The sequence below is a fragment of the Gopherus evgoodei genome, chromosome 8, assembly GCF_007399415.2.
Source record: "Gopherus evgoodei ecotype Sinaloan lineage chromosome 8, rGopEvg1_v1.p, whole genome shotgun sequence".
Classification (NCBI taxonomy): domain Eukaryota; kingdom Metazoa; phylum Chordata; order Testudines; family Testudinidae; genus Gopherus; species Gopherus evgoodei.
Window position 1 is genome coordinate 47477946 of NC_044329.1, and position 26070 is coordinate 47504015.

Here is a 26070-nt window from a genome sequence, read left to right on the forward strand (position 1 = left end):
ATGTCTCTCTGCTGGACCAACGGAAGGAGGTCTTACCATGGCCGGCTTGCCGATGGATTGTATGACCCGCACCAATGGTGCTGGGGGTTGAGGCCGTGTTGACTCTGTCATTGCGATGAGCTCCCTTGCCGTGGAGAAGGTCTCCGGCGTAGAAGGGAGGGCAAGCTCTACCACAGCATGAGCCGGGGAGCTGTTGGGAACCGGACTCAACGGCATTTGTGGGATCGGAATCGATGGTGCCAAGCTTGGCAGAACCGCAATCTGTAGAGTTGCAGTCGACGGTGCCGTGGCAGATGACGGTGCTGGACGAGCCATCTTGGAAGAGCGCTCCTTCCATGCAGCCGAAGTTGAGGCACTATGTTGCTTCCCAGGTCTCAGGGACAGGGAGCGGTGCCAAACAGATGTTGGTGCCGGTAAGGGTTGGTGCCGGGACTCTTTCTCGGTACCGGAGCGGTCCGGTGCCAGAGGGGCGCTCCTTATCGAAGCGGTCTGTTGGGCACTCGGCGCCGACGCTGCAGGACTAAGTGCCGACTCCATGAGGAGCTGCTTCAATCGAAAGTCCCGCTCCTTCTTCGTCCTTGGTTTAAAGGACTTGTAAATGCAGCACTTATCAGGAAGGTGGGATTCCCTTAGGCACTTGAGGCAGGAGTCATGGGGATCCCCTACTGGCATCGGCTTTTGGCACGCTGAGCACGGTTTGAATCCTGGTGTCTTGGGCATGGGCCCGCACCGGGGTGGAGGAAAGGGGCTAATCCCCGATCCCTCCCTGAACTATATACACTAACTATAAGGATAAGGACTAACTATAACTATAAGAACTCAAACTATAGACACAGTAACAGTAAAGAACTACGAGTAGCTAGGGATGTGGAGATCAGCAAAGCCGCGCTCCACAGTTCCAACAACCGTCACGCGTGGTAAGAAGGAACTGAAGGGCCGTTGGGTCAGCAGGGGTTTATATCCAGCGCCATAGCGGTGCCACTCCAGGGGGCGCCCAGCCAACCCGAGTGTTGCTAGGGTAAAAATATTCCGACAAGTGTGCACGCAGCGCGCGCACACCTAATTGGAATCAATATGAGCAAGCACTCGAAGAAGAAGGGGGGTTTCCCCAGTGCAGAGCTGATCTGGTCAGGGCAGGGCCTGGAGGACAAGCAGCCTTCATGAGGCTCGGCCTTCTCCTACTTACACTTTTTATGGGCTGTGAAGGACTGAAGAGCAAGCAACAGCAGAACCTTCTGCCTCTTGAGGAGATCCCCCATGACTATGCTCAGTAGCCTGTTAGAGCCAGCCCTGTAAATTCCTATGCCTTTCTTGAATGCCACTAAGCTCTCTGACGCAATATCTTGTGGCAGTTCCCTCTCTCCACCCTATTGTGTATCCCCACTCTTTGGATATTAGAGCTCACTGGGAACTGCCTGGCCAGGAAGGGATGTTCGGTAATGAGTTGTGCCACTCTCTTCTTTTATGCTTTGGGAACCTGAAGAGAGGAATGCTGTTCTTTGCCACCATCCTGGATGCTGGGGGCACATTCCCCTTTCACTACACTTTTCATCTCCGGCAATCTCTTGGTCAATATGAATGTGATACAGGTCAAGCAGGAATGACACGTACCTGGGGGTTCTTTTCTCTCATATGAGTTGTTGCATTTGTTTCCTTCATTCTTACCAGAAGATGAGCACTTCCCCTTTGGTCCTTATTCGCTCCCTTTCCCACTACCAAAAGGGCAGGTTTGTTTAAGGAGAAGCAATAACCTACACCCATTTATAGGGGATTGTCTCCAACCCCACTCTACAGCTCCTCAAGAGCCATCTGGAGTTAACTGACACACTGGTGGATAATTAGCAGTTCTGAGGAATAAGAGCCCTACAAAGCCCGAGTCAGGCATGGCACAGGTCCGGGATAGCCTGTATGGTGTAAGGACCAATCTACGCTAGGAAGTTAAGCCCAGCAATAGTTGTGAGCTCTGGTCCCCTTAAACTGGTGCAGGCAGAACAAAGCCGTATTCAGTGCCATTACCAGCATTCTTCTCGAGTACACTTTCCACTACAGTGCTAAGAGTGGGTTTGGCTTGTTCACACAAGCAGTTACAGCTGGTTCCTGCCCTAATTCTGGGGTGATAACCTGGCTGTTACTTCAGCATTATCTATGTGTGGGTTTTTCAGCAGATGATGCCCAGTGTTACTGACACTGGTACAACTCCACTGGAGGAAGCCATGTTGGGAACACTGGTATAGATGAGGCTCCCTCAGTGACCAGTGTCTAACACCCTATCATCTGGGGGGCCCAGAGCAGGCCTGAATGTCAGTCTGAGACCCAGGGGTGGATCAGGGCTTCTGCTTCAAAAAATGACTTGAAAAATTCCAGTTCATTGATCACTGTACGGGATTATTGATGGAGAGATTGCAGTAGACTGTATCACCATCACGATCTCTGATTAGTTGGCAACTACCTCTTTTACAGTGTCTACAAAAGACGTTCATCTGCTCTCTGCATTCTTGTGCCACCCTGAACCCTTCTGAGCCACAATCTCATGGTGTGTGAGCATGGATGGCAGTGGAGCCCCCTTCGGGGAGGTAAGCCCCCAGCTCCACCCCTTCCACCCATGGCTCCCCCCATGGCCAAAGTCCCGAGACCCCTGACCCCCCCTCATAGCTGGAGCCACAAGCTGGAGCCCTCGCACCCGAAGGAGCCCCAAGCTCCCCTCCCCTCGGCTGGAGAAGCCCTGGGCCAACTCCTTTCCCCAGACCCCAAGCAGTCCTGGGGAAAAATATCTCACTCTCCTCCTGAAGAAGCTTCTGATATGCCCCATGCAGGTTCCAGGGCATCTGAGGAGGCAGTATGTGCTACTCAGCTTCCTGGATTTATCACTAATCTCTCTGGAGTCCAGGGAGATTATTGATGAACCTGGGAAGATGAGTAGCAAGTACCACCCCTCGGCTGCCCTGAAACCTGAATGGGGCATAACAAAGCAAAAACATCCCCCACCAAACTCCTCAACCAGGGGTCCGTCAGCTTGAATTAAAGTATTATACCCGCCGCACATGCATGTGAGATCTCCAGACAGCCTTCATGGAACCTAGCAGCACATCCCTTCTCTTCTGTATCCCATTTCTGATCAGAAAGGATAGCAAGTGCTTCTGTAGACTCCAAAGAGTGGCTCGCATGGGCTGTATCTAAGAAACATCGTTACATCTCTTCATTAGCAAACCAGCACACATAAAACAATGTCCAGAAGTTTGGTTTATTCTTGATATCTGAAAACAAACTCTTTCATTTACAGTCTACTGCAAATTAAACGAACCAACACGAACACAGATTGTGTTTAATATAAAGAAGGTGAAATGTTTATGTTAGGATGATCTTCCAGGAACTGCTGGAGGAAGCCGTCTAAATAAAAGACAAAAAAAAGAACCCCAAATTCATTTGGTTATGGAGGTGGGGGAAAAGATTTTAAAAAAGGTTAAAATACATTAACATGACACATGCACAAACCTGCCAGAAGAAAGCTGGTTAAGAGAAAAAGGTCCACAACATGCACTGTGAGGGGGAAAGCCAGACTGAGAACTGCCATGTTAGCATTAGCCCAAATTCTCAACCCAGCCTCCCCATCTATCGGCAATATTTCATATCTACCCTACCAGCCTCGTGAAACTAGGCGAGTCCATTTCTGAGTATGAAGATTGCTGCTTAGAGGTTTTCTGATTTTCTTGCAGTAAATAACATTCGCAGGAGGGGCTTCACTCCAGCCAGCCTTGGAGTTTGGGCCCTTTGCAGAGATGCAGTGCTGGCCCGGCTGTCAGAGAGGTCAAGGACATAGTCCATTTTATCTCAGCGTAAAAGGCAGTTCTCAATGGGGGAAGCTTCAAGAACATCTTGTGCAGTTCTGATGGACCCAGAAGTGGTAAAACCACATGGGTTACCAACCTGGACACTAACTTAGAACATAAGAATGGCCACACGGGGTCAGACCAAAGGTCCATCTAGCCCAATATTTTGTCTTCCAATACTGGCCAATGCCAGGTGCCCTAGAGGGAATGAACAGAACAGGTAATCATCAAGTGCTCCATCCCCTGTTGCCCATTCCCAGCTTCTGGCAAACAGAGGCTAGGGACACCATCCCTGCTCATCCTGGCTAATAGCTATTGATGGACCTATCCTCCATGAATTTATCTAGTTCTTTTTTAAGCTCTGTTATAGTCTAGGCCTTCACAACATCCTCTGGAAAAGAGTACCACAGGTTGACTGTGCGTTGTTTTAAATACTTTCTTTTGTTAATTTTAAACCTATTAATTTCATTTGATGACCCCTAGTTCTTGTGTTATGAGGCGTAAATAACACTTCCTTATTTACTTCCTCCACATCAGTCATGATTTTATAGACCTCAGCCATATCCCCCCTTAGTTGTCTCTTTTCCAAGGTTCCATACCCCTAAACATCTTTGTTGCCCTTTTTTGAACCTTTCCCAATTCCAATATATCCTTTTTGAGATGGGGTGACCACATCTGCACACAGTATTCAAGATGTGGGAATACCATGGATTTCTATAGAGGCAATAATGATATTTTGTCTTATTATCTATCCCTTTTTAATGATTCCCAACATTCTGTTCGCTTTTTTCACTGCCGCTGCACATTGAGTGGATCTTTTCAGAGAACTACCCACAATGACTCCAAGATCTCTTTCTTGAGTGGTAACAGCTAATTTAGACCCCATCATTTTATATGTATAATTGGGTTATGTTTTCCAATGCGCATTACTTTGCATTCTGGCATGTATTACATTTGGGATGAGGTGTACCTAAAAAAGCCACTCAAAGCTCTTTGGGTTGCAGCTGTGCATTTGGAGGAATCTCTGATAAACTGAATGGGGCTATAATGATGAAGATCGTTATCCTTCAATCACAGGGAAGCCCCTGTAATGGGGGAAGGCTAATGTTGGGTGAAGGAAGTTTTATTAAACTACTGCCAAAGCTGATCAGAAATCATCAGCAATGTGCTGGATCTCTGCATGGCTGGCAGCATGCTGAGGAGATGAGTTGCACATCATGAGGAGAAGCTTGCACTGCTTTCAGCACGTGCTGAAGTGAAATCTCTGGGATCTGTAGTGTATTAAAGCTAGACAGGGCATGTGCGGGAGACAAGTTTCTATTGAGATGTTTGTGTGAATACAAAGACTGCCCCAGTCACAGCCATTAAGGCCACTCAAGAAATATCCACAAGGGTTAAAACAAAACTGCTGTAAATTCTGACAGGCATTTTTAATCTTCACTGTTGCTGCAATCATCCAGCACCTATCGAAGTACAGCTGTGGATGATGCCACCAACTGAGCCAGTGACTCAGTAACTGAGCTCCTGATCTGTTTGTTTTGTTGTAGAGACCATTTCTTCTCTCAGCACTGAGTAGTTGGATATTACTAACTTGGAGGGGGAACCTACATATGTTCTGATGCATCTGAACATACCTACTCGCTCCTTCAGGGTGAAATTCCCCCTGGGCACAGAGCCAGCGGATGCACTATTCCAGTCCCACGCAAGCCCATGAGCACTCATGCTGTCCCCGCAGCTCACCAATGAATTTCACTCATAATGTCTGATTTTAGTGTCAGTTATTAAGCAAATGTGCCAGTGCTGCTTGAAAGCCATTCATCAAGTTCCTAGCAGCACAACCCTGCTGTGCTCTTATTCCTGCAGAACTGTGGCAGACTCAGTTAATACTGGAATCTCTCTTTGAAATGCCAGAAGATGAGCTCTTCAAAAGAAGACAAAACAGACCAAAGGAATGTATCATGATCATGTTGAAAGACAAGTGAGGCTCTCGATCACATCCAGAAAGTAACAAACACCCAGTCAGCATTTACCTTTATTTCAGGTTCAGAAATGCAGTGCGACATTTTTACAGCAGGCGTATGAGACCTTCGGTAATGACTGAGGATTCAGAGATCCAGTCACAGTGTGCAAAAGTCCATGCCAGTAATCATTTACATACCGCAAAACCAGTGGCAGGTGTTGTGGCTCATATTAATGAGGCTATTAACATACAGAGCAACATTCAGAGGGAAACTGAGCACTTGCTCCTCACAAAATGCCACCGCTGTGTACATCATTCTGGAAAAGTAGAAAGGGATAAAACACAAACCAGGAACAAAACAAACAGCTGGCAACATGGAACAAATCACATATCAAGCAAGTGCGTTGGACTGTCTGGACGGGAGAAGCCATCTGTATCCACTCGCCTGGAGACAAAGCAAGAGGAAAGACAGGCAGAGTGATATTCGTTTACAAAAAGAAGCAGTTCTACTGTATTACATGCAGAGCACAGGTGATCAAAGACAAAAGCAGGACATGAGCCTCATGTAAGACCAATGCAGAGGGTGAAACACCTCACCAATACCATCAGAGCAAAACAGGTCTGCATTCAACTGAGTGGTCTTCAATTCTTAAGACAAACAGATCTAGCTAATAATCTCTCTGTACTATATGCACACAGTTTTAAATAGAGGCTTGCAATATAGAGTAGAATATTTTCTATGTTCTAGTATAACACAAGATGGCATTGTACAAAACAAACACATCTCCCTTAATGTAACAGAAGTCTCTTTTGTAAGAGGCTTATTCAGAAAGTGCAATAAGACAGGCAATGAAGTAAATACGTATTTACTATAGCTAAGCCTTCCTTTTAATTTCACAGACACTCTTTGTCTTAGGAAGGTGTAGTAAGATCCCTCAGGGTTACAAACTGAGAGCTACTTATGACACAAGCAGGCACATTCCACCTCCTCAGCTATAAGGTCAACCATGACTATGTAAGGCACAATACACTATCCATGCTGAGAGCTAGGCTTCACGTAAACAAAATAATGGATGAGCACCAGCCTGAAGCCAAACTAGAAGTGGTCATCTAATCACATGGACACCGCTCAATAAGGAAAGGAATGGAGATCACTGACGTGAGAAGTCCCTGATCCATCTCTCCACACACACAGCCAGACAAACTCCCCCAGCCCTTCATTCCTTTTAAGTTAACTGCAGGGAGAGAATCATCCTCTACAGTCAGTCTTCTGAGCTTTTCTAGAGCCAGTGTAATGAAGGAACAACAGTCCCCCCGGCTGTGTGTCTGGGCTATGGGATCTCAGGCTTAGCATGCCAATGTAGAGGTGCCTTAAGTCTGTGGAGGGAAAGGCTACCTTTCTCAGACAGCCACTTCCCTACTGGCAGATCTAGGAAGAAGTACTGGTGAGCTGCCCAGCTGTCCTTCCAGCGCGGAGTGAGCTGCTGCCAGGGATGTTTCTGGTGAGAACATTGTGGGGGCAGGGTGAAACTAAACAGAATCAGCGTGTGTAGGAATGAAGAGTCCAGTTCCACAGATTGCCATGCTGACAAACATGAACTATGATTATAAGATGTATCAGCTGGCAGTAGACTTTTTAGGCTTGCTTTTTCCTGAGAAATGGAATTTACTCTGAAAAATTTCCTAACTATAAACTTAAGGTAAAATTATAAAGTATATGGATTTGTACTTGAGGCTGATTAATGCGCACATATATAACTGCTGTGCTTCCTTCCAGAAGCGTTTTGTATCGTTTACATTTTGAGATTACTGATGACAGAATGCTCTTTATTTTGGGTCAGATTTAAGGTTGCTGCACTGTGATGAAATATGAATTTCTTAGTGACTGATTAAAAACGAGCCCAGTTCTCTTCACCTTTTGTAGCCATTCACTTCAGTGCCAACTGTGTGTCAGATGCTATCCCATTCTGATTTCTTTATGCCCATTTTGCACTGAAGTAAATGGCTACAAAAATGCAGGGCAATTGAGAATTAGGCCCAATATGTTATGGGTCTGATTCTGATCTCCGTTATGCAGAATTTACTCTGCTGTAACTCCAGTGGAGTTACTCTAGATTTACAACAGCATACATGAACTCAGAATCAGGAAATGTGTGGCCAGTTGAAGATTTATCCACCACAAAAATTATTAATAACTTGGCTTAACTTCAGTCTATTTTCTTTAAAATGTCATTGTCTCAAGCAGATTTAATTAATTTTTTTTGCCAAATCAGTTTCCAAAGTCAAAGTTAAAAGGGTGCTAAAATAGGGCTTTATAATAGAAGTTGGTTGCAAATTAAAACTTGGAAATAATAAATACCCAAGTTTTGCCTGTAAAGCATACACCTACTAATATAGTGCCATATAAATATCTATAGAGAATACTGAAGAGTGGAGAACATAGGAACATAATTGAAATGTATTTTTTTCCTTTCCTGTAGTTCAAAACAGCACAACTGAATTTAGAAGGTGCAATTTCTTTTTACTTTAAAGATGATTTTATAAGTTTGTTGTTCAATATTTTAGCATGTTCTTCAAATCAACATTGGCCATTTTAGCAATTCAGTAAGATCACCAACATGCCAAAGTCCATCTTTGCAGTGCTTAAAACACTGACCTCTAGGCTCTACAGGTGCGTGTTCTGAGTATAAGTTTGACAGAAAATTAAACTAATATACAAATCATGCTGCTTTCCCAAGTTAAACTCTCTTATGTAGGAGAAACACAATTTGATTCAGCTATTATTTAATCAGCAGTCTGGGAATATTTAACAGGCAAAATTCCCACTGGTTGTGGTTCTGACAAGATCCCTCCCAACCACTGAGAAACGGTGTATTGTAGCACCACATACAGCTTCAATACATGAATTTATTGGATTGATTCATTATAGTGATGGCCTTCATAACCACCAACTGCCTTCCCTTAGGAACTGTAACTGTTATAAAATAACAACAAATATTTTCTGAAGATATCAGGCCAAATTAGTTTAATTCTGTCCACTTAATTTGTTCTACACCAGGGAGGGAAATTTTCTGATCTATTTAAAATGGCAAGTTAACTAGTTAAGATAAAGCTTTTTGTAAATAACAAACAATAGGACCCTTGAAAATGAACAGCTGTTAAAATAACACATCTCCGGGATACATAGCTGATCAATTCTCACTTGTTTTAGTTGGATAAAGGGACTATCGTACCAAGCCACAGGGGATTTCAGTGAATGAAAATGCAAAATCTTTATACAGCGTAACTTTGTCTCAGGGTTTTAATAATGGTTGAAAAGAGAGATCAGCTTCAACCAAAATCCTCAATCCAAACAGCACTCACTACCGAGAAAGCTCAGATCCAAATTCAGATCTGAACTCTGTGACTTGGGTCAAAATATCATTCAAATAGTGGGTATGGAATTGGTGGTTCAGTTAGACATTCACATATATTAAATCTGTTGCAGTTTCTCACACTGAAATGATAAATATACCACCCACTTACTCCAGACTCTGACACCCTTACTCATGGTGTGTTATGTTTACATACATGCTCCCATTGAGTTCGATGGGAATGCTCATGTGAGGAAATACTACCCAATGTGAGCAAAGGGGTCAGAATCTGGCTCTTACCAGTTACTAAAAAAGAAGACTGACTCCCCCCTTGGGCTGTAAAGAGGGACACAAAGAGTGGAGCTCATCACACCATATATGGTCTTATTTTCCTTAGCAACATTCTTCATAAATCTAAAAGCTTCTGATGTTGAGAAATTATAGTGAAAGCAACCATCCACCAGGCTTGTGAAAGAGACATAAGGACATGTGTAATTATGGGGCGGGCAGGAGCTTTTAATTACAGACAACATTGTTTTTCTCAGCCCAGTTGGCATTTAAGGAAGGAAATGTGTATAACTATAATCCCAAATTATAGAAAGCCTTTCTTTAAACAATTTGACTCAGAAACCTGGAAGCTACTTATAAAAACAAGACGTCCCTTTGAAATGGGAAAGAGGCAAACTCTAAGCAGTTGGTCAACACAAACACACAGTACAGCAAGCCCCCGTTTGATTGTATAGAACTGGGAACACTCAAGTGCCTGCATTAATATATATGTCAATACACTAAGAAATCAGCTGTTTGCAAGAGGGAAAGTGAAGGCATCACAGACCTTCCCATGGTATTTCAGACCTCATAAGCAATACAGACTGGACAGAGTATATTAGTAAAATTGGTTACTTGCCTACAGATGTCCATACATGCGACTATACATTGGTTATTGCAACAGTTATCAAGCGAGTTGCTTCCATACATTTGGTTAGCAATTAATGACATGCCAGAAACGTCACTTAATCTAACAGGGACGAGTCTAACGGACGAATTACAGTGGGCCGAGTGGGTGAAGGGGGTGGTCTTCGGCTAGAAAGAGAGAGAGAAAGAAAGAAAAAGAGGAAACAAGCAGAAACACTGAGTATGACTCTGTAACCTTTTCACTGCTGCAAAATATTGCTATTGCTGCATTACCATGCACATGCAGCTATATGTCGCATTTCTACTTCCAATTACAATGAAACAGGACAGCCCACAAGCATTTGCAATAGGTAAGAAGGTAAAATGTTCACTGAACAGCTCCATGTGCAGTACAGATACTCCCTCTGGAATAGCCAACCGTTTGGTCTTTGTTTACAAGATTAGTCAGATGTCCCTCTCAGTTTAGAAAGGCACAGAATGGAATTAGAGACAAATTTTCAAAGTGGCTATGGACTACAATGCCCAATTTGAGGAATCGTGGGCCTGATTTCCAGAAGGTGTTGTGCACCTGAAGCTCCCACTTGCTTCAATTAGAGCTTAGAAGCAACTTTTGAAAACACTGGCCTTCGCAACGAACACTGGCATCATTAGCTTGTTAGTTCCCTGTTTTCCTGCAGCAACATGGCAAGAACCGTGAGCTGGGAAAAGATACTGAGTGAGTTCAATGTGACAGGGCCCAGTGAGGCCTGTTTGCTTCTTAAAAAGTTGTAGTGGGAATCATAAGTAAGAGACAGTGTGTGAACAGATACATATCAGTCTGGAGCCCAACTAGGAGAGCTCAAGTATAGCCCAGTCCTTCACTCCAGGGGATCTTTTCTTCTTTTACTACTGTTGTGCTTAACTTCAATCACATTTAACCCCACTGAAGTGAATAAGCTACTCCCATGGAGTAACTGAAGCATGTGCGTAGGTCTACATGTTCATGATTGCCCTTATGAAATGAATGATTCTGCTTCCAAGGCATTTCATGCCACTGGCATTTCCCCTAGTGGCTAGCTCACTCATAGGTTTAGTTCCAATGCAGGATTAAGTTTCTCTCAGCCCTCGTCCAGACTAACCCGCGGCATCGGCGGGTTAAAATCGATTGCTCGGGGATCGATATATCGCGTCTAGTCTGGACGCGGTGTATCGATCCCCGAGCGCGCAAACATCGATTCCGGAACTCCATCAATCCGAACGGAGTTCCGGAATCGACACGGAGAGCCGCGGACATCGATGCAGCGCCGTCCAGACTGGTGAGTACCTCGATTTTAGAAATTCGACTTCAGCTACGTTATTCTCGTAGCTGAAGTTGCGTATCTAAAATCGATTTTAATTCCTAGTCTGGACGTGGCCTTACTTGAACTCAATGGGAGCACTTGTATAAAGAGTTTGTGCTGATCTGGTAGTCATTTGGAACTGGCTGCAGAGTTCAAATCGTCCCTCTGCTCTTCTTCTAAGGGTTTCTGAAGATTTTGTTCTTTCTTGCGGAATTGGGGCTGGAGGGAGGGGCAAGCTATTACACACTCAGGGCCACATGGGAGAGAATTAATCTAATGAATAAAGTGCAAGGACAAAATCAATCAGTTGCTTTGCATTCTCCAGCAAAAGAATTTGATTGGCTGAGAATGTTACCAAAACTAAGACAGGTCAGCTCAGCATGTGGCATATGCAAATGCCTACAGAGGTCATCTCCATTCCAAGTTTAACCATGCCAGGGCACGGTTCCTTGGAACAGTTAGTGGTGTCTGTGTTTGCGTGGATGGGACAACATGGTTGTAGAGCAATGACACGGGATCATAGCACAAAAATGCCTCTGTAAGATGATTCCCTGGATAGGTTTATTGTATTGTTCAACAGTACAAACAAAAAACAGTTGGCAAATGGACACACACACTCCCTTGCCATGCCAGACAGCTGGACACTGGCACAGTTCGGCTTTAGATGGCTCCTCTTATTTCCCTGCTGCCACGCCCAGCTCTCTTCTAGTTTTGTTTACACATGTTCTGATTAATCTGCAAAGCCAATCAGCTTCCTTTGCTCATTGCTTAGCTCTCTCCAGCAGGGTTTTTATGCTGCATTTTATTCCACTACATTCTGCCCCTTCCTCAACTCTTAAAGGGTGGTTTTGCTTCCTATTTTATTAAGCAGGAAATGTCAATTCTTCCTTTGTTTTTTAATTCAACCCAGGCCACCATTCAACCCAGGCCACCACGTCTGCGTATAGGCTGGGCAGAATACAATTTTTTTTGCCGTTTGGATGATCAATATTGGTTTTTACCTTTTCTGATTTTTATTTTACAGTTGTTGAAAATGTCACGTGGTGGGGTAGGGCAGTGCTGACAGCCGGCCTGTACGGGGCTCCCAGAACTAAGAGCAGGACTGCAGGCAGTTCCCCGCACCACAGCTGAGGGGCTCAAGACACCAGGGAGCAAAGTGTGCGGCGGGCTGCAGTCCGATTCCCAGCCAGGACTGCAAGGTGAAGGATGAGTCCCTGGCAGCATGAACCTCCGACTGAAGTCCTGGTGGGGCAGAGCACAGACTGCGAGGAGGAGCCCAAACCACCAGCTGCCATGCAGGCCACCCTGCTGCTGAATGGCTCTGTCACCAGGCAGGTGTCATTCAACAGTGGGGTGGCCTCCCCCTGCAGCCCAGCACTCGTCACGGCTGAGGGTCTCTGCTCTGCCCTGTCAGGACCCCAGCCTTCCTTACACCATATCGATCTAAGTCAAACCCTGCCAAGCCTGTCAGTATAGCTTCTCTGAGAGAGGCCTGGAGTGTGGTCTGAGCACAAGAAGTCCTGAGTTCTAAATCCATTGCTAGCAGTGCAGGGGTGAAAGTAACTTAAAGGACTTGCCGGTACTCTGAAGGAGGGGCGTGGCCTCCACCAGAAGAGGCAGAGCCTTTAAATCCCCAGGCCCTTTAAATCAGGATTTAAAGGGCCCAGAGCTAGGTCTGTGGTAGCAGCAGCTGGAAGCTCCAAGCCCTTTAAATCACGCCCTGAGCTCCCAGCTGCAGAGGTGGCTGGGAGCCCTGGGGTTCGGGGGCAATTTAAATAGGGTGATTTAAAGGGCCCGAAACTCTAGCTGCTGCTATCACAGCAGAGTCCCGGGCCCTTTAAATTGCCGACGAAGCCCCAGGGCTCCAGCAGCAGAGCCCGGGGGTCCTGCTGCCACTACCCTCCAGGGCCCTTTAAATCGTCTCTGGAGCTCTGCTGCTGGAGCCTTGGGGTAGCGGCGGCAGGGCTCCGGTGGCTATTTAAAGGGCCCGGGGTGGTAGAGGCAGCGGGAGCCCTGAACCCTTTCAATAGCCACCAGAGCCCTGCCGCCGCTGCCCAAGGGCTCCAGCAGGAGCCCTGGGCCCTTTAAATTGCCACCCAGGCCCCGCAGATGCTACCTCATGGTTCTGGCAGCGGGGCTCTGGCAGCAATTTAAATGGCCCTGGGCTCCAGCCCTTTAAATTGCTGCCTCAGGAAGCCGGTCCACTCTGGTATGGCGCACCAGCTCTTGCCGGCAGGGGTGGAAGGTTTGCAGAAATTTTGGTGGTGCCCAGAACTTGCCCCTGCCAAAACTCTGCCCCCTCAAACTCCACCCCCACCTGCCCAAGACTCTGAGGGGGAGTTTGGGTGAGGAAGGTGGTCTGGGGTGCAGGCCCTAGGCTGGGGCAGGGGACTGGGGTGCAGGCTCTGGGAGAGAGTTTGGGGATAGGAGGGAGTGTGGAGGGAAGGGGTGCAGGTAGAGTTTGGGGATAAGATGATGTGGAGGGAGGGGGTGCAGGGGTGAGGGCTGTGGGGTGAGGCTGGGGGTGGATTTGGGATGTGGTTGGGGATGAGGGGTTTGCGGTGTGCAGCAGACTCAGGGCTGAGGCAGAGGGTTAGGGTGAGGAGAATGAGGGCTCTGTCTGGGGCTGGAGATGAGGGGTTTGGGGGTGTTGGAGAGGCTCAGGGCTAGGACGGGGGTTCGGGTGCGGAGGAGATGAGGGCTCTGGCTGGGGGTATGGGCTCTGGGGTGGGTCAGGGCTGGGGATGAGGTTGGGGTGCAGGCAGGCTGCCCTGGGACTGGAGCCAGAGAGGTCTCCCCCCAGCCCTTTCCATGCTGGCAGCAGTGAGCTCGGGTAGGGACCCCCTTCTCCCCCCTGGCAGCACAATCACTCCCCCACTGTCACTGCACATGCTCTCAGGGCCCCTCTCAGGTCCAGGAATCCCCCTCACCTCCCCTGTGGTAGGTGCCATGGCGGGGGGGTGGGGCTGCCATCACATGTGTGCCTCCTCCTTGCTGCTGCCCCTCACTATAGCCTCACTGGGGCTGCCCCTTGCCCAGCGTGGGGCAACAGCAGTGACTGTGGGCAGCAGGGCGGCTGTACTGGTGGAGGGTCCCACTGGAAAATGAAAGGGTCCGAGGGGGAAGGGCAGAGTGCCCTGACATCAGTGAAGGGGGCACTAGGACCCTGTGGCGGCAGTTAATGCAGGCTGGCAGCATGGCGCTGTAGGGGACGGGGAGAGACAAACGCTCTGCTCTGGGACCCTGGGAGGTGCATGGGGGCAGCAAAGGGGGGCCGGGGCACACTTAGGGGAGGCGCGGGGACAGCAGGGGGGCCCAGAGGGGAGACCCAGCCCCGAACATTTGTAGAGCTGGGCTCCCGGACCCTCAATTTTGCTGGAGCCAGGAGGCGGAGTCAGAGAGGGAGAGAGTGCTCCATTTACTTACCGGTCCTCCGTACCGGCTTACTTTCACCTCTGTTAAGCAGTGATGCCATTAACGCCCAGTGAGCAAGTCACACAACCTCTCTGACTGCTTCCCTACCTCACAGGAGAGCACTTATGGGATAAATGGGCCCGATTCTGCTTCTACTAAACCCAGTGAGAGTTTTGCCAATGACCTCACTGGAAGCTGGCCTACTGGCACTAAAAGTGCTTTGAAGATGAAAAGCGTGAGTGTTAGTATTCTTTGAACTAGGACTCAATATCTGAAGCACGTTGATGCTTGAAAAGGTTTGTTTTGCTTTAAGCGTAACTTGTATTTCAACAGACTGCCCTGTGGAGAAATGAGAATCTTAATCCCTAACACAGAACACAACTGATATCCTAGTGGAAATCAACAAGCTAAAATAAAATAAAATCCCTAAACAGCAATTTCTTCATGGTGTATTTTTCTAACAGAAGAATGCTTCTCAGCTAGTTTCAGTGTTGGTTTGTTAGCTCAGATTACAAAATTTGTAGTTTTGTAAAGAACCACTTCTATGGCTCTGCTCTGGTGATGGATTACATTAAACTATTTCTTTGTCGAAGCTCATCATGTTGCATTGCTTAGAGCTTACTGAAAACACCAACTAATGTGTATACAATTTACAAACAAGAAAGAATTCATACAGCTTCTTCATATTAAATGTGAAAGATAAGACCAGCAATGTATCTCAGCACAAACTTGAACAAGACAGTACACTGAACCGAAATATCGTACTTCCAAATTGTGTTTAAATTTACATTTAGACTAGGTTGGTCAGAAACTAGATGGCACAGTAAGATAGAGGCCTGGGTTTCAATTTGGTTTCGGTCTCAGTGAAATTAGTTTAGTTGTCTTGTTCTACACCTCATTTATATACATGAAAGCACTACGCAGCCTTATTTCTTCCACGACTGGCCTACAATGCAGTGCTCCCTCCTAGTGAAGTCCCTCTGGTTCCACAGGCCACTGAACGTAGCAGTTATGCTAGGCAACTCCTAGTCTAACAGCCTCCCAGAAGCGGGTACCTGAATGCTGGGGTCTGTAGTTTTTGATCCTGATGCCAGCATGCACTACAGAAGACCAAATGCTCATCTGGTGTAAACTGCCCTAGCTCCATTGACTGCGGTGGAGCTACAAAGATTTACACCAGTTGAAGAGGGAGGGAGCGAAAAGGGCAGGCCTGGAAGCTGCCGATCACTAGGCTTGGAAGGATTAGATTTGTAATCAGGAAATGTTGGTAAATATTGATTTCCCCACACACAACAGACCAAAGAAAAATTATTTCCCTCAATAACAACAGAAATTTACAGATGTGCAAAGTAAGGAAAATGCTGCTTGAAAACTTTAGAGTTTGAGGTAAGGACATTTATTTTGTACATTTATTTTGACAATATTAACTTTTTGAATCTCAGCACCTACTGTCAGTGAATAATTACTCTCTGGCCCCGCACATGATTTCCCACAACTGTGAAAATTTACATAGATAAAAAATGCTTTTAAGCATTTTAAAAATAAAGATCAATATAATCCATCAACATTATAAAAAAAAAATCTAATTCTGCTAAACCTATCACTCAGCCAGATTTTCTCGGCCGGGGGCATAGGGACTGTAGGCCCACTTTTGGGCTTTCAGTAGGTTTTCACCTTCTCAGTTTGAAGGAATCTGCACTGCTAGCACAGGAGGACAGGCCTGCAACACAGGCCTTCTTTCCTTTTCCCTCACTTTAGGCCTGGAACTTACAATGGGAGGAATTTCAGCAATCGGTTACACTGGTGTAATGGAGCAGAGAGCCAGGTCCTGGATTATTCCTGGTAAATATAGCAGTCTGAGCCCATAGGATCATCTTTCTTAGGGCCACCCTCTTTATTTCAGTCAGAGTAAATCAGCTGAAAAATAAAGTTCTGAGGAAACAATGGGTTCTTCTTCGAGTGCTTGCTCATATCCATTCCAGTAGGTGTGCGCGCGCCGCGTGCACGTTCGTTGGAGACTTTTACCCTAGCAACACTCGGTGGGCCGGCAGGGCGCCCCCTGGAGTGGCGCCGCCATGGCGTTGGTTATATACCCCTGCTGGCCCGCCGCTCCTCAGTTCCTTCTTACTGCCCATGTCGGTCGTTGGAACTGTGGAGCGCAGCTTGCTGCTCTCCACCTCCCTAGCGATTCACTCGTCTTTTTCTTATATTGTATATAGTTCAATTACTTGTAGTTAGTTAGTGTTAATTAGTAGTTGAGTTTGTGTATTGTAGATAGTTTGACGGGATTGGGGGTTAGCCCCTTCCCTGACCCCAGTACCAGGCCCATGCCCGGCTCACCGGGCTTCAAACCGTGCGCGGTCTGTCGTCAGCCGATGTCCACTGGTGACCCGCATGAAGCCTGCCTTAAGTGCTTGGGCGAGGCCCATTTGACAGATAAGTGCAGGATCTGTAAGGCCTTTAAGCCCCGAACTAAAAAAGAGCAGGACGTTCGCCTCAAGCAGTTGCTGATGGAGGCAGCGCTGACTCCCCACTCCTCGGCACCGGCACCGAGATCAACTGCTTCATCGGCACCGGAGCATACCTCCTCAGTGAAGACTCCGAGTCACTGGCCTTCTCCGGCACCAGCTTCTACCCGGCACCGCTCAACGTCACCTTCGGGCAAGAAGCGCAAGCCTCCTGTGGCTGCCGTGTTTGCACTGCAGTCAGAGCGCTTGGCCAGGCTGGACCGCCCAGCACTGCCATCTGCCGTGGCGTTAACTTCCGCTGCACCGTTGACTCCGGCCTCGGATGAGCCGTCGAATCCGGTGCCTACCAGCTCCCTGGCGCGGGCCGTGGTTGAGCTTGTCGTGCCCTCCACTCCGGAGACGTTCTCCGCGGCACGGGACCTGATTGCCTTAACGGAGCCTGAGCTGCCTTGACCCCCGGCACCGCCGGTGCGGGTCCCTCAATCCACAGGCAAGCCGGCCCTTGTAAGACCTTCTTCAGCCGGTACCATGGGACTTCGTCACTCTCGGTTCCGGTCCAGGTCCCGCAGACGCTCACGGTCCCACCATCGATCTCGATCCCGCGGCGGCTCGCAGTCCCGGTACCGTTCCCCGTCGCGGTATGGGTCGTATTCACGGTACCACTCGAGGTCCCGGTCGCCATCTGGACACTACCGGCACCGTTCCAGGTCCTATCATCATTCGCGGCACTGGGCTTCCCGCAGCTGATCCCGGCACCACGGCTCCCGGCACCAGTCGACCTCCCAGCACCGCGCTGGTCGCAGGTCCCGGTCGCAATCTCAGCACCGTCGAGACTCTCGGTACCGCTCCCCGGCACCGTGTAGGGATGGTTCCAGTGGACGCAGGGACCATCACTTCACGGTCTCCGCCCTGCCATGGCCATCTCGTCAGCCATCAGTCTCCTCCCAGGCCGGATCAGCATCCTATGGGGACTTGGACAATCAGCAGGACCCTCATCAGTGGTCCTTTTGGACTCCTTGGGCCTACCATCAGAGCCAAGGGGCCCCACATCCACCGCCACGCTCGGGGCCCTCCGAACATAGGGCGCCAGAGGCCACGGTGAGCAGACCCCCTCCAACAGGTACAGAACATCTCTCGGCGCTGGTCTCGGACGTGCAAGACCCACCGCAGGACGTTCCAAAGGACCACGACTCGCTCCAAGACCCAGTGGTCCCCGGGGTCTCTTCCTCTTCGTCACCAGATGAGGCAGTAGCGGGGACGGCCACATCTGGATCACCCCCAATTGACCTTCGGTCGCACCAGGACCTCCTCCGCCGGGTCGCTCTTAATATAAATCTACCCATGGAAGAAGTTCCTGAGGTGGAAGACCCAGTGGTCACCATCCTATCAGCGGAGGCTCCAACAAGGGTGGCCCTCCCCTTTATTCGTACCATACAGGCTCGAGCAGATACAATCTGGCAGACCCCGGCGTCCGTTCCACCTACAGCCAAAGGGGTCGAGCGTAAATATATGGTCCCATCCAAGGGGTACGAGTACCTATACGTTCACACTCCCCCTTGTTCGTTAGTAGTCCAATCCGTTAACGAACGAGAGCGCCATGGCCAACAAGCCCCTGCGCCTAAATCAAGGGAAGCCAGATGCATGGACTTGTTGGGAAGGAAGATCTACTCCGCGGGGGGCCTCCAGCTCAGAGTGGCGAATCAGCAAGCCCTCTTGAGCAGATACAATTATAATACATGGGAGGCGGTAGGGAAGTTTGTAGAACTAGTCCCACAGGATTCCCACCAGGAGTTCTCGGCTCTCCTGGAGGAAGGGAAAAAAGTGGCACGAACCTCCCTCCAGGCTTCGTTAGATGCCACCGATTCGGCAGTTTGAACGGTCGCATCAGGGATCGCTATGAGGTGCATATCGTGATTGCAAGCGTCCGGTCTACCACCTGAGCTGCAATATACTATACAGGACCTACCATTTGATGGTCAGGGCCTGTTTTCCCAAAAGACGGATCCGCGCCTCCAAAGTTTAAAGGACAACCGCGTGATCATGCGGTCGCTAGGCATGCATACGCCGCAGACCCAGAGGCAACCTTTCCGCCCACAACCTCAGTGCCCCTATCCCCCGCCTCGGCCAAGACAGGACTTCTCCAGAAGGAGAGGCCGTAACTCCCGCAGACGCCAGTCTGGCCCGCAAGGGGGTAATAACTCGGGCCCCGCCAAACCACCGGCAGGACCGAAACCAAACTTTTGAGGGTGCGCTCGGGAGCACTGTACCAATTACCTCCCAGGATCCTTTTCAGTTCGCCAACCGCCTTGCTGCATTCTTCCCTGCATGGTCCCAAATAACAGCGGACCGCTGGGTTCTCAGCACGGTGGAGTGTAGCTACCGTCTTCAGTTTATTTCGTCCCCTCCTTCCCACCGTCCCTCCCCATCCCTCTTCAGAGACCCCTCTCACGAGCAATTCCTCCTTCAGGAAGTTTTGAGGCTCCTTGCGTTGAGTGCTATAGAGGAGGTTCCAGAGGACCTAAGGGGAAGAGGGTTCTATTCCAGATACTTCCTAATTCCCAAGGCGAAAGGCGGCCTCCGGCCCATCCTGGACCTGCGAGCTCTGAACAAGTTCATCACGAAGTTCAAGTTCCGCATGGTATCCCTGGGAAACATTATACCCTCCCTGGATCCCAGAGATTGGTACGCTGCTCTCGACATAAGGGACGCATATTTTCATATTGCGATTTACCCCCCACACAGAAGGTTCCTTCGCTTCGTGATAAGCTGTCACCACTACCAATTTACGGTCCTTCCCTTCGGCCTCTCCTCGGCCCCTCGAGTATTCACAAAGTGTATGGCAGTAGTCGCCGTCGAGTTCACGTTTTCTCATATCTCGACGACTGGCTTATTCGAGGGACCTCCAAGGCTCAGGTTACCGCACACGTAAACATTGTCAAGGACCTATTCTCCCATCTAGGTCTGATCCTCAACCTAGACAAATCCATTCTGCTTCCTATGCAGAGAATAGAATTCATCGGGGCCATGCTGGACTCGAATCTTGCAACGGCCAGTCTACCTCCACAGAGGTTCCAGGCTATAGTCTCTCTCATCCAGAGGCTACAAGCCTTCCCAACAACCTCTGTCCGTACCACCCTCGCCCTACTCGGCCACATGGCTGCGTGCACTTTCGTGACAAAGCATGCAAGGCTACGCATGCGCCCTCTCCAGACTTGGCTTGCCTCAGTTTATCGTCCGTGCAGGGATGCCCTGGACATGATAGTCACAATCCCAACAAAAACCCTGGACTCCCTCAACTGGTGGCTGACACCCTCCCTGGTGTGTGCCGGTCGCCCGTTCCACCCACCACAGCCTTCGGTGTCACTAACGACGGACGCTTCATCCTTGGGGTGGGGTGCGCACTTGGGGCACCTTCACACCCAGGGCCTTTGGTCCTTGCCAGAGCTGACTCTGCACATCAATGTTCGCGAGCTGAGAGCGGTCTGCTTGGCGTGCCAGGCCTTCCAACACCATCTACAGGGCCGTTGTGTTGCGATTTTCACAGACAACACAATGGCCATGTATTACATAAACAAACAAGTGGGCACACGGTCTTTCCCCCTTTGCCAAGAGGCGATGCAAGTGTGGGACTTCTGTATAGCCCACTTGATAGACCTCGTAGCCTCCTTCCTTCCGGGAGTCCAGAACTCTCTCGCAGATCGCCTGAGCAGATCCTTCCTGTCCCACGAATGGTCCATCCATCCGGACATCCTTCTTTCTGTATTCCGGAAGTGGGGCTTTCCCCAAATAGACCTATTTGCCTCCAGGGAGAACAGGAAATGCCAGGTGTTCTGCTCCCTTCAGGGCCGCTCCCCGGGTTCTCTCTCGGATGCGTTCCTGATCCCCTGGAAGGGACATCTTCTCTATGCCTTTCCACCCTTTCCCCTAGTCCATAGAGTCCTGCTCAAGCTCCGCAGGGACAGGGCCAGACTGATACTGATCGCCCCGGCATGGCCGAGGCAGCACTGGTATCCCATGCTACTCGACCTATCCCTAACGACTCCGATACCACTGCCACTCTGCCCAGATCTTATAACGCAGGACTTCGGCAGGCTTCACCATCCAGACTTGCAGTCCCTGCACCTGACAGCGTGGCTGCTGTCTGGTTGAACCAATTGGAGCTCCGCTGCTCTGCCCAGGTTCAACAGGTCCTTTTGGGAAGCAGAAAACCCTCCACGAGGACGACATACCTCGCCAAGTGGAAGCGGTTTTCTTTTTGGTGTACACAACATTCCCTAGTTCCAGAGGCCGTTTCGATCCCGATTATCCTAGACTACTTGTGGTACCTCAGGGAACAAGGTTTGGCACTCTCTTCAATAAGGGTGCATTTAGCCGTCATCTCCACCTTCCATCAAAGGGAGTCGAACAGTTCCACCTTCTCTCACCCGATGGTTTCGAGATTCCTTAAGGGCTTGGAGCGCCTCTACCCACCGGTTAAGCCTCCTTCCCCTACCTGGGATCTCAACCTTGTTCTGACTCGGCTCACAGCCCCTCCCTTTGAGCCCTTAGCCACTTGCTCGTTGCTGTACCTGTCCTGGAAGACGGCCTTCCTGGTAGCTATCACATCGGCCAGGCGGGTTTCGGAGTTCCGTGCTTTAATGGCAGATCCTCCATATACGATCTTCCACAAAGATAAGGTGCAGCTACGCCCGTACCCGGCTTTTCTCCCCAAGGTGGCCTCTGCCTTCCACATTAATCAGGATATCTTCCTCCCGGTCTTCTTCCCGAAGCCGCACGCATCACGTAGGGACCAACAGCTTCACACCCTGGATGTCCGCCGAGCCCTCGCCTTTTACATCCAGAGGACAAAACCCTTCAGACGCTCGCCCCAGTTATTTATAGCAGTGGCGGAGCGTATGAAAGGTATGCCTATATCTTCTCAGAGGCTCTCATCATGGGTAACGTCCTGTATCCGGACGTGCTACGACTTGGCCCACGTCCCGATTGGCCGTCTCACTGCCCACTCTACTCGGGCTCAAGCCTCGTCGACCGCCTTCCTCGCGCACATTCCCATCCAGGAGATAATGCCGCGCAGCTATCTGGTCGTCATTGCATACGTTCACTTCTCACTATGCGCTTGTTGCACAATCAAGAGACGATGTCGCTTTTGGCTCAGCGATCTTACACTCCGCAACGTCTCACTCCGACCCCACCGCCTAGGTAAGGCTTGGGAATCACCTACTGGAATGGATATGAGCAAGCACTCGAAGAAGAAAAGACGGTTACTCACCTTTGTAACTGTTGTTCTTCGAGATGTTTTGCTCATATCCATTCCACACCCGCCCTCCTTCCCCACTGTTGGAGTAGCCGGCAAGAAGGAACTGAGGAGTGGCGGGCCGGCAGGGGTATATAACCGACGCCATGGCGGCACGACTCCAGGGGGCGCCCTGCCGGCCCACCAAGTGTTGCTAGGGTAAAAGTCTCCGACGAACGTGCACGCGGCGTGTGCACACCTACTGGAATGGATATGAGCAACACATCTCGAAGAACAACAGTCACAAAGGTGAGTAACCGTCTTTTTCAGCCTGTAAAAATCCGTTTTTTTTAGTGTGAAGTGTGAGCAAAGGTTACGCAAACATTCTCTGCACGTTAACGTTCCCTTAAAACTACAGTGATCTATAGACTACAACCAGCAGCAGGGGGAGCTGTAATCTTCTGAACTCATTCAGATCAAAAGAAAATTAAAGAAAAACAAACCCAAATGATCTGTGTGCTGCGCTAGCTGCCATGTCAATGAGTAAATATGTGACTAAGCCCAATTAAATGTTTAGTCTGAAGCCAAGAGATGATATTAGTAGAGACAGCAGAGCCCCCAGTTTTTCTGTTTCCATCAGACTCTCTCATATTTACTGCTGTTCGCAAGGTACAAAAGGTTGATTTCTGGGCAGATTCAGAATCAGACAGTCCTTTTAGATAAAAATGTCATTTCTACAGTGATTCCTATTTAGCTATTGCCTCAAATCTTTTCACTGAAATTTCAACTTTTGGAGCAGACCGCCAGAACCTGGCCCCAGTGGCCAGCTGGGTTCATTTTTTGAAAGGGAAATGCTGTGTTTGTAAAAGTTAGCGCTGAAGGAGCAGGGGATCATTCATTCCCAGGGCTGAGTAAACAAGTCTGCACAAAGAATCAGGACTTCTAACTAGCATACATTAGGCAGAGCATAAAGAATTTACCAATGAAATCCTATTTAATAACTCCCTGATGTTTCTGGAGTGACTCCTCCTTTGAAGAGTTCAGTGGGATTTTATACGAGGGATAACTTCTACTTCCACCCAAAAATTAAAAAATAAGAAAGGTTTATTTTATTTTTAACCTAAAGAGCACACTCCGTTTTTTTCAGTTTTAAGAGAGCTCTGAATAGCTTTAGCTAGACAAATGCAGAGCAAAAGTCACTAAATAAAGCAAGTCTAGACTTACAACTCGATCAGAACCATATGGGAACTCCTCAAGCATCTGCCTTTTCAGAACTGCTATCATTCTAGAGACATAGTCCACAAAATATGCTTTTAGTGAAGCATAGCTGTAATTACAGCGAGAGGCCCTGCTTTAAGATCATCGCTGGCCTGAGAAGAAAAGCCAGCAGAGTTCTAAATAAAAGGCTTTCATTTCCACTTAAATTCACGTCTGTCCATGATCATCACAGAGCACTTACGAAAGTGGATGCATTTTACAATATATTCCTATTGGTCCGGAGGTGTAAACAGCTTTTTATTTACTTTCTTCTATAAAATTGGCAAGTGTTCATTATATTCCCGGCCTCTTGGGCTCAGACTACACTGTGATTGGAAACCGTGTTCGCACCTTTTTAGAAGGAAAATATTGAAACAGTTCTTCAGCCAGGTTTCACTGTTAATGTGGATTCAAGTCTCTTTGTGGACTAGGCTTATTTTAGACTGTAAAGTGGAAAGAGGTTAGACAGATGATTTGTTTTCTTTAAGCAGGGAACAAAAGTCACTTCTTCTGCAAGTCACTATCTCCAATCTGTTAGGGGGACCTGAAACTCATTTTCCCAGGCTTGTCCTAATTGAGAGACAGTCCTAGCATCCTGGCCTGTTTTACTGAAAAGAGGATTTTCTCTCTGTTTAATAAAACCCTGGGATGTCTCCACAGCCAGAGATTCCTCTTCTGTTTTCCCAGTTCACACATCAGCATCTCCACTTCTCAGATGCTCCCTCCTGGCCCCTGCCAAAGCTGCAGAAAGGAACAACAGCAACAGTGGTGGTTCTGGGTCTGCAGTTCAGGAGCAAGAGGAGCTTTGGGGGAAGAGGTCAGCAGGGAAGAGAGAAGAGACTTGGGACTGAGGGAAAAGAATACCAGAGACCAGAAAAGATGGAAAGAGGATGATGAAGGATGATGCAGATGAAAGGAGCAAGGAATAGGGCAGGACGTGAAGCCTAGGGGCAGGAGAAAAACAGGCAGAGGAGAGCAGAGACAACAGAGGGAGTGAAAATCACTCCAAAATGCTGGGGGAAGGAGAATGTAATGGGCATACAGATGGATAAACACATTTAGGGCTAGTCTGTCCCTAGTGCCAATAGGATCACCCAGGGCCGTAAGGATTCCCCACTGCCTTGCATAGCCATGTGAGGCTAGTTTGGCTTGAGCCAGGCATGTGCTTCCTGGACTGAGCATGTGGGTACAGAGAGGGCTAATGAGATCTTTAGAACCTCTGCTTCAAGGAATGAAATGCAATTCCCAATTCTCACTCCTAGCTCTCTCCCCACTACAGCCACTAAAATGATCATCAATGCCATAGTTTATGCTGACATAGTGTTTAAAGCCAGAAGGGACCATCAGACCATCTGGTCTGACCTCCTGCATAAAACAGGCCATTACGTTTCACCCGGAAAGCCCTACATTGAGCCCAATAATTTAAATCAGACTAATGCATTTCAGTCTTCAGGAGGACTCAGGATAGGGTAACCAGATGTCCTGATTTTATAGAGACAGTCCCGATTCTGGGTTTTTTTTTCTTATATAGGCACCTATTACCCTCCACCCCCTGTCCTGATTTTTTATACTTGCTATCTGGTCACCCTAACTCAGGAGCTGTTGTGTGCCATACGCAGAGAACAGATGAGACTGAGGTGCCACCTATGCTTGAGGCCCCTGCAATGGCAGGAAATTAATTAGGTGAGATATTGAATTGTTTAAGTTGTTTTAATAGACACTCGTATGAGATTAATATGGGACAGAAGGTTTCACATTGTGTCAGGCTGTCTGCAGACTCAGGAAGGCAACACTGCATTGGTTTCATTTGACTCACCTTCAGAAGGTTTTCTTCATGACCATGAAGGTTAGAAACGTACTATCATTAAAAAATGAAAACTGAGATTCTGCACAATGAGAATGTGGCATGCTGGTCACACATACACAGCTAGTGGACTGGATCCAGCCATGGGCCTATGTTGGTCACCCCTTCTCTAGGCACAGGGTCTTTGTGACAAATGTTATGCTATTAATTAAATACAGAAGACAAAACACACCTTTGGCTTCCCATCTGCATTCCTGGCAAATGGTATTTGCTATTGTTTGCCTTCACTTTCCTTTTTAAAGTCGAGAGTTGCTAAAAATAAAAACCGCTTCCTTTCACTAATCAGTACATTTTAAAAAAAGCTAATGAGGCAAAAAGTCTCTTGCTGAAAGCGTACATAATAAAGCAAATTAATCATCCTCCCAGCTATTGTCAGCTGACAGGACCATAGGAGGTCACAGCAGTGTTTGAGGGCAACCATCCAATTAGTACCCTTAACCTCTTGCTTATCACCAGATTT

General features: G+C 48.3%; 1 protein-coding gene across 7 annotated transcripts in view; it reads right to left on the minus strand.

Moving 5' to 3' along the window:
- Positions 1-3257: 3257 nt before the first annotated feature.
- Positions 3258-26070, minus strand: part of DNM3 (dynamin 3) — a 369829-nt gene continuing 347016 nt past the window's right edge. For 6 of the 7 annotated variants that reach the window (XM_030572454.1, XM_030572452.1, XM_030572451.1 and 3 more), the window contains one exon: positions 5828-10223. In XM_030572454.1, the coding sequence (XP_030428314.1) occupies positions 10154-10223 (70 nt within the window). In that variant the 3' untranslated portion in view covers positions 5828-10153. Of the gene's footprint in view, positions 3388-5827; positions 10224-26070 lie in introns of those variants that run through there. The other variant, XM_030572453.1, reaches the window with a different exon arrangement.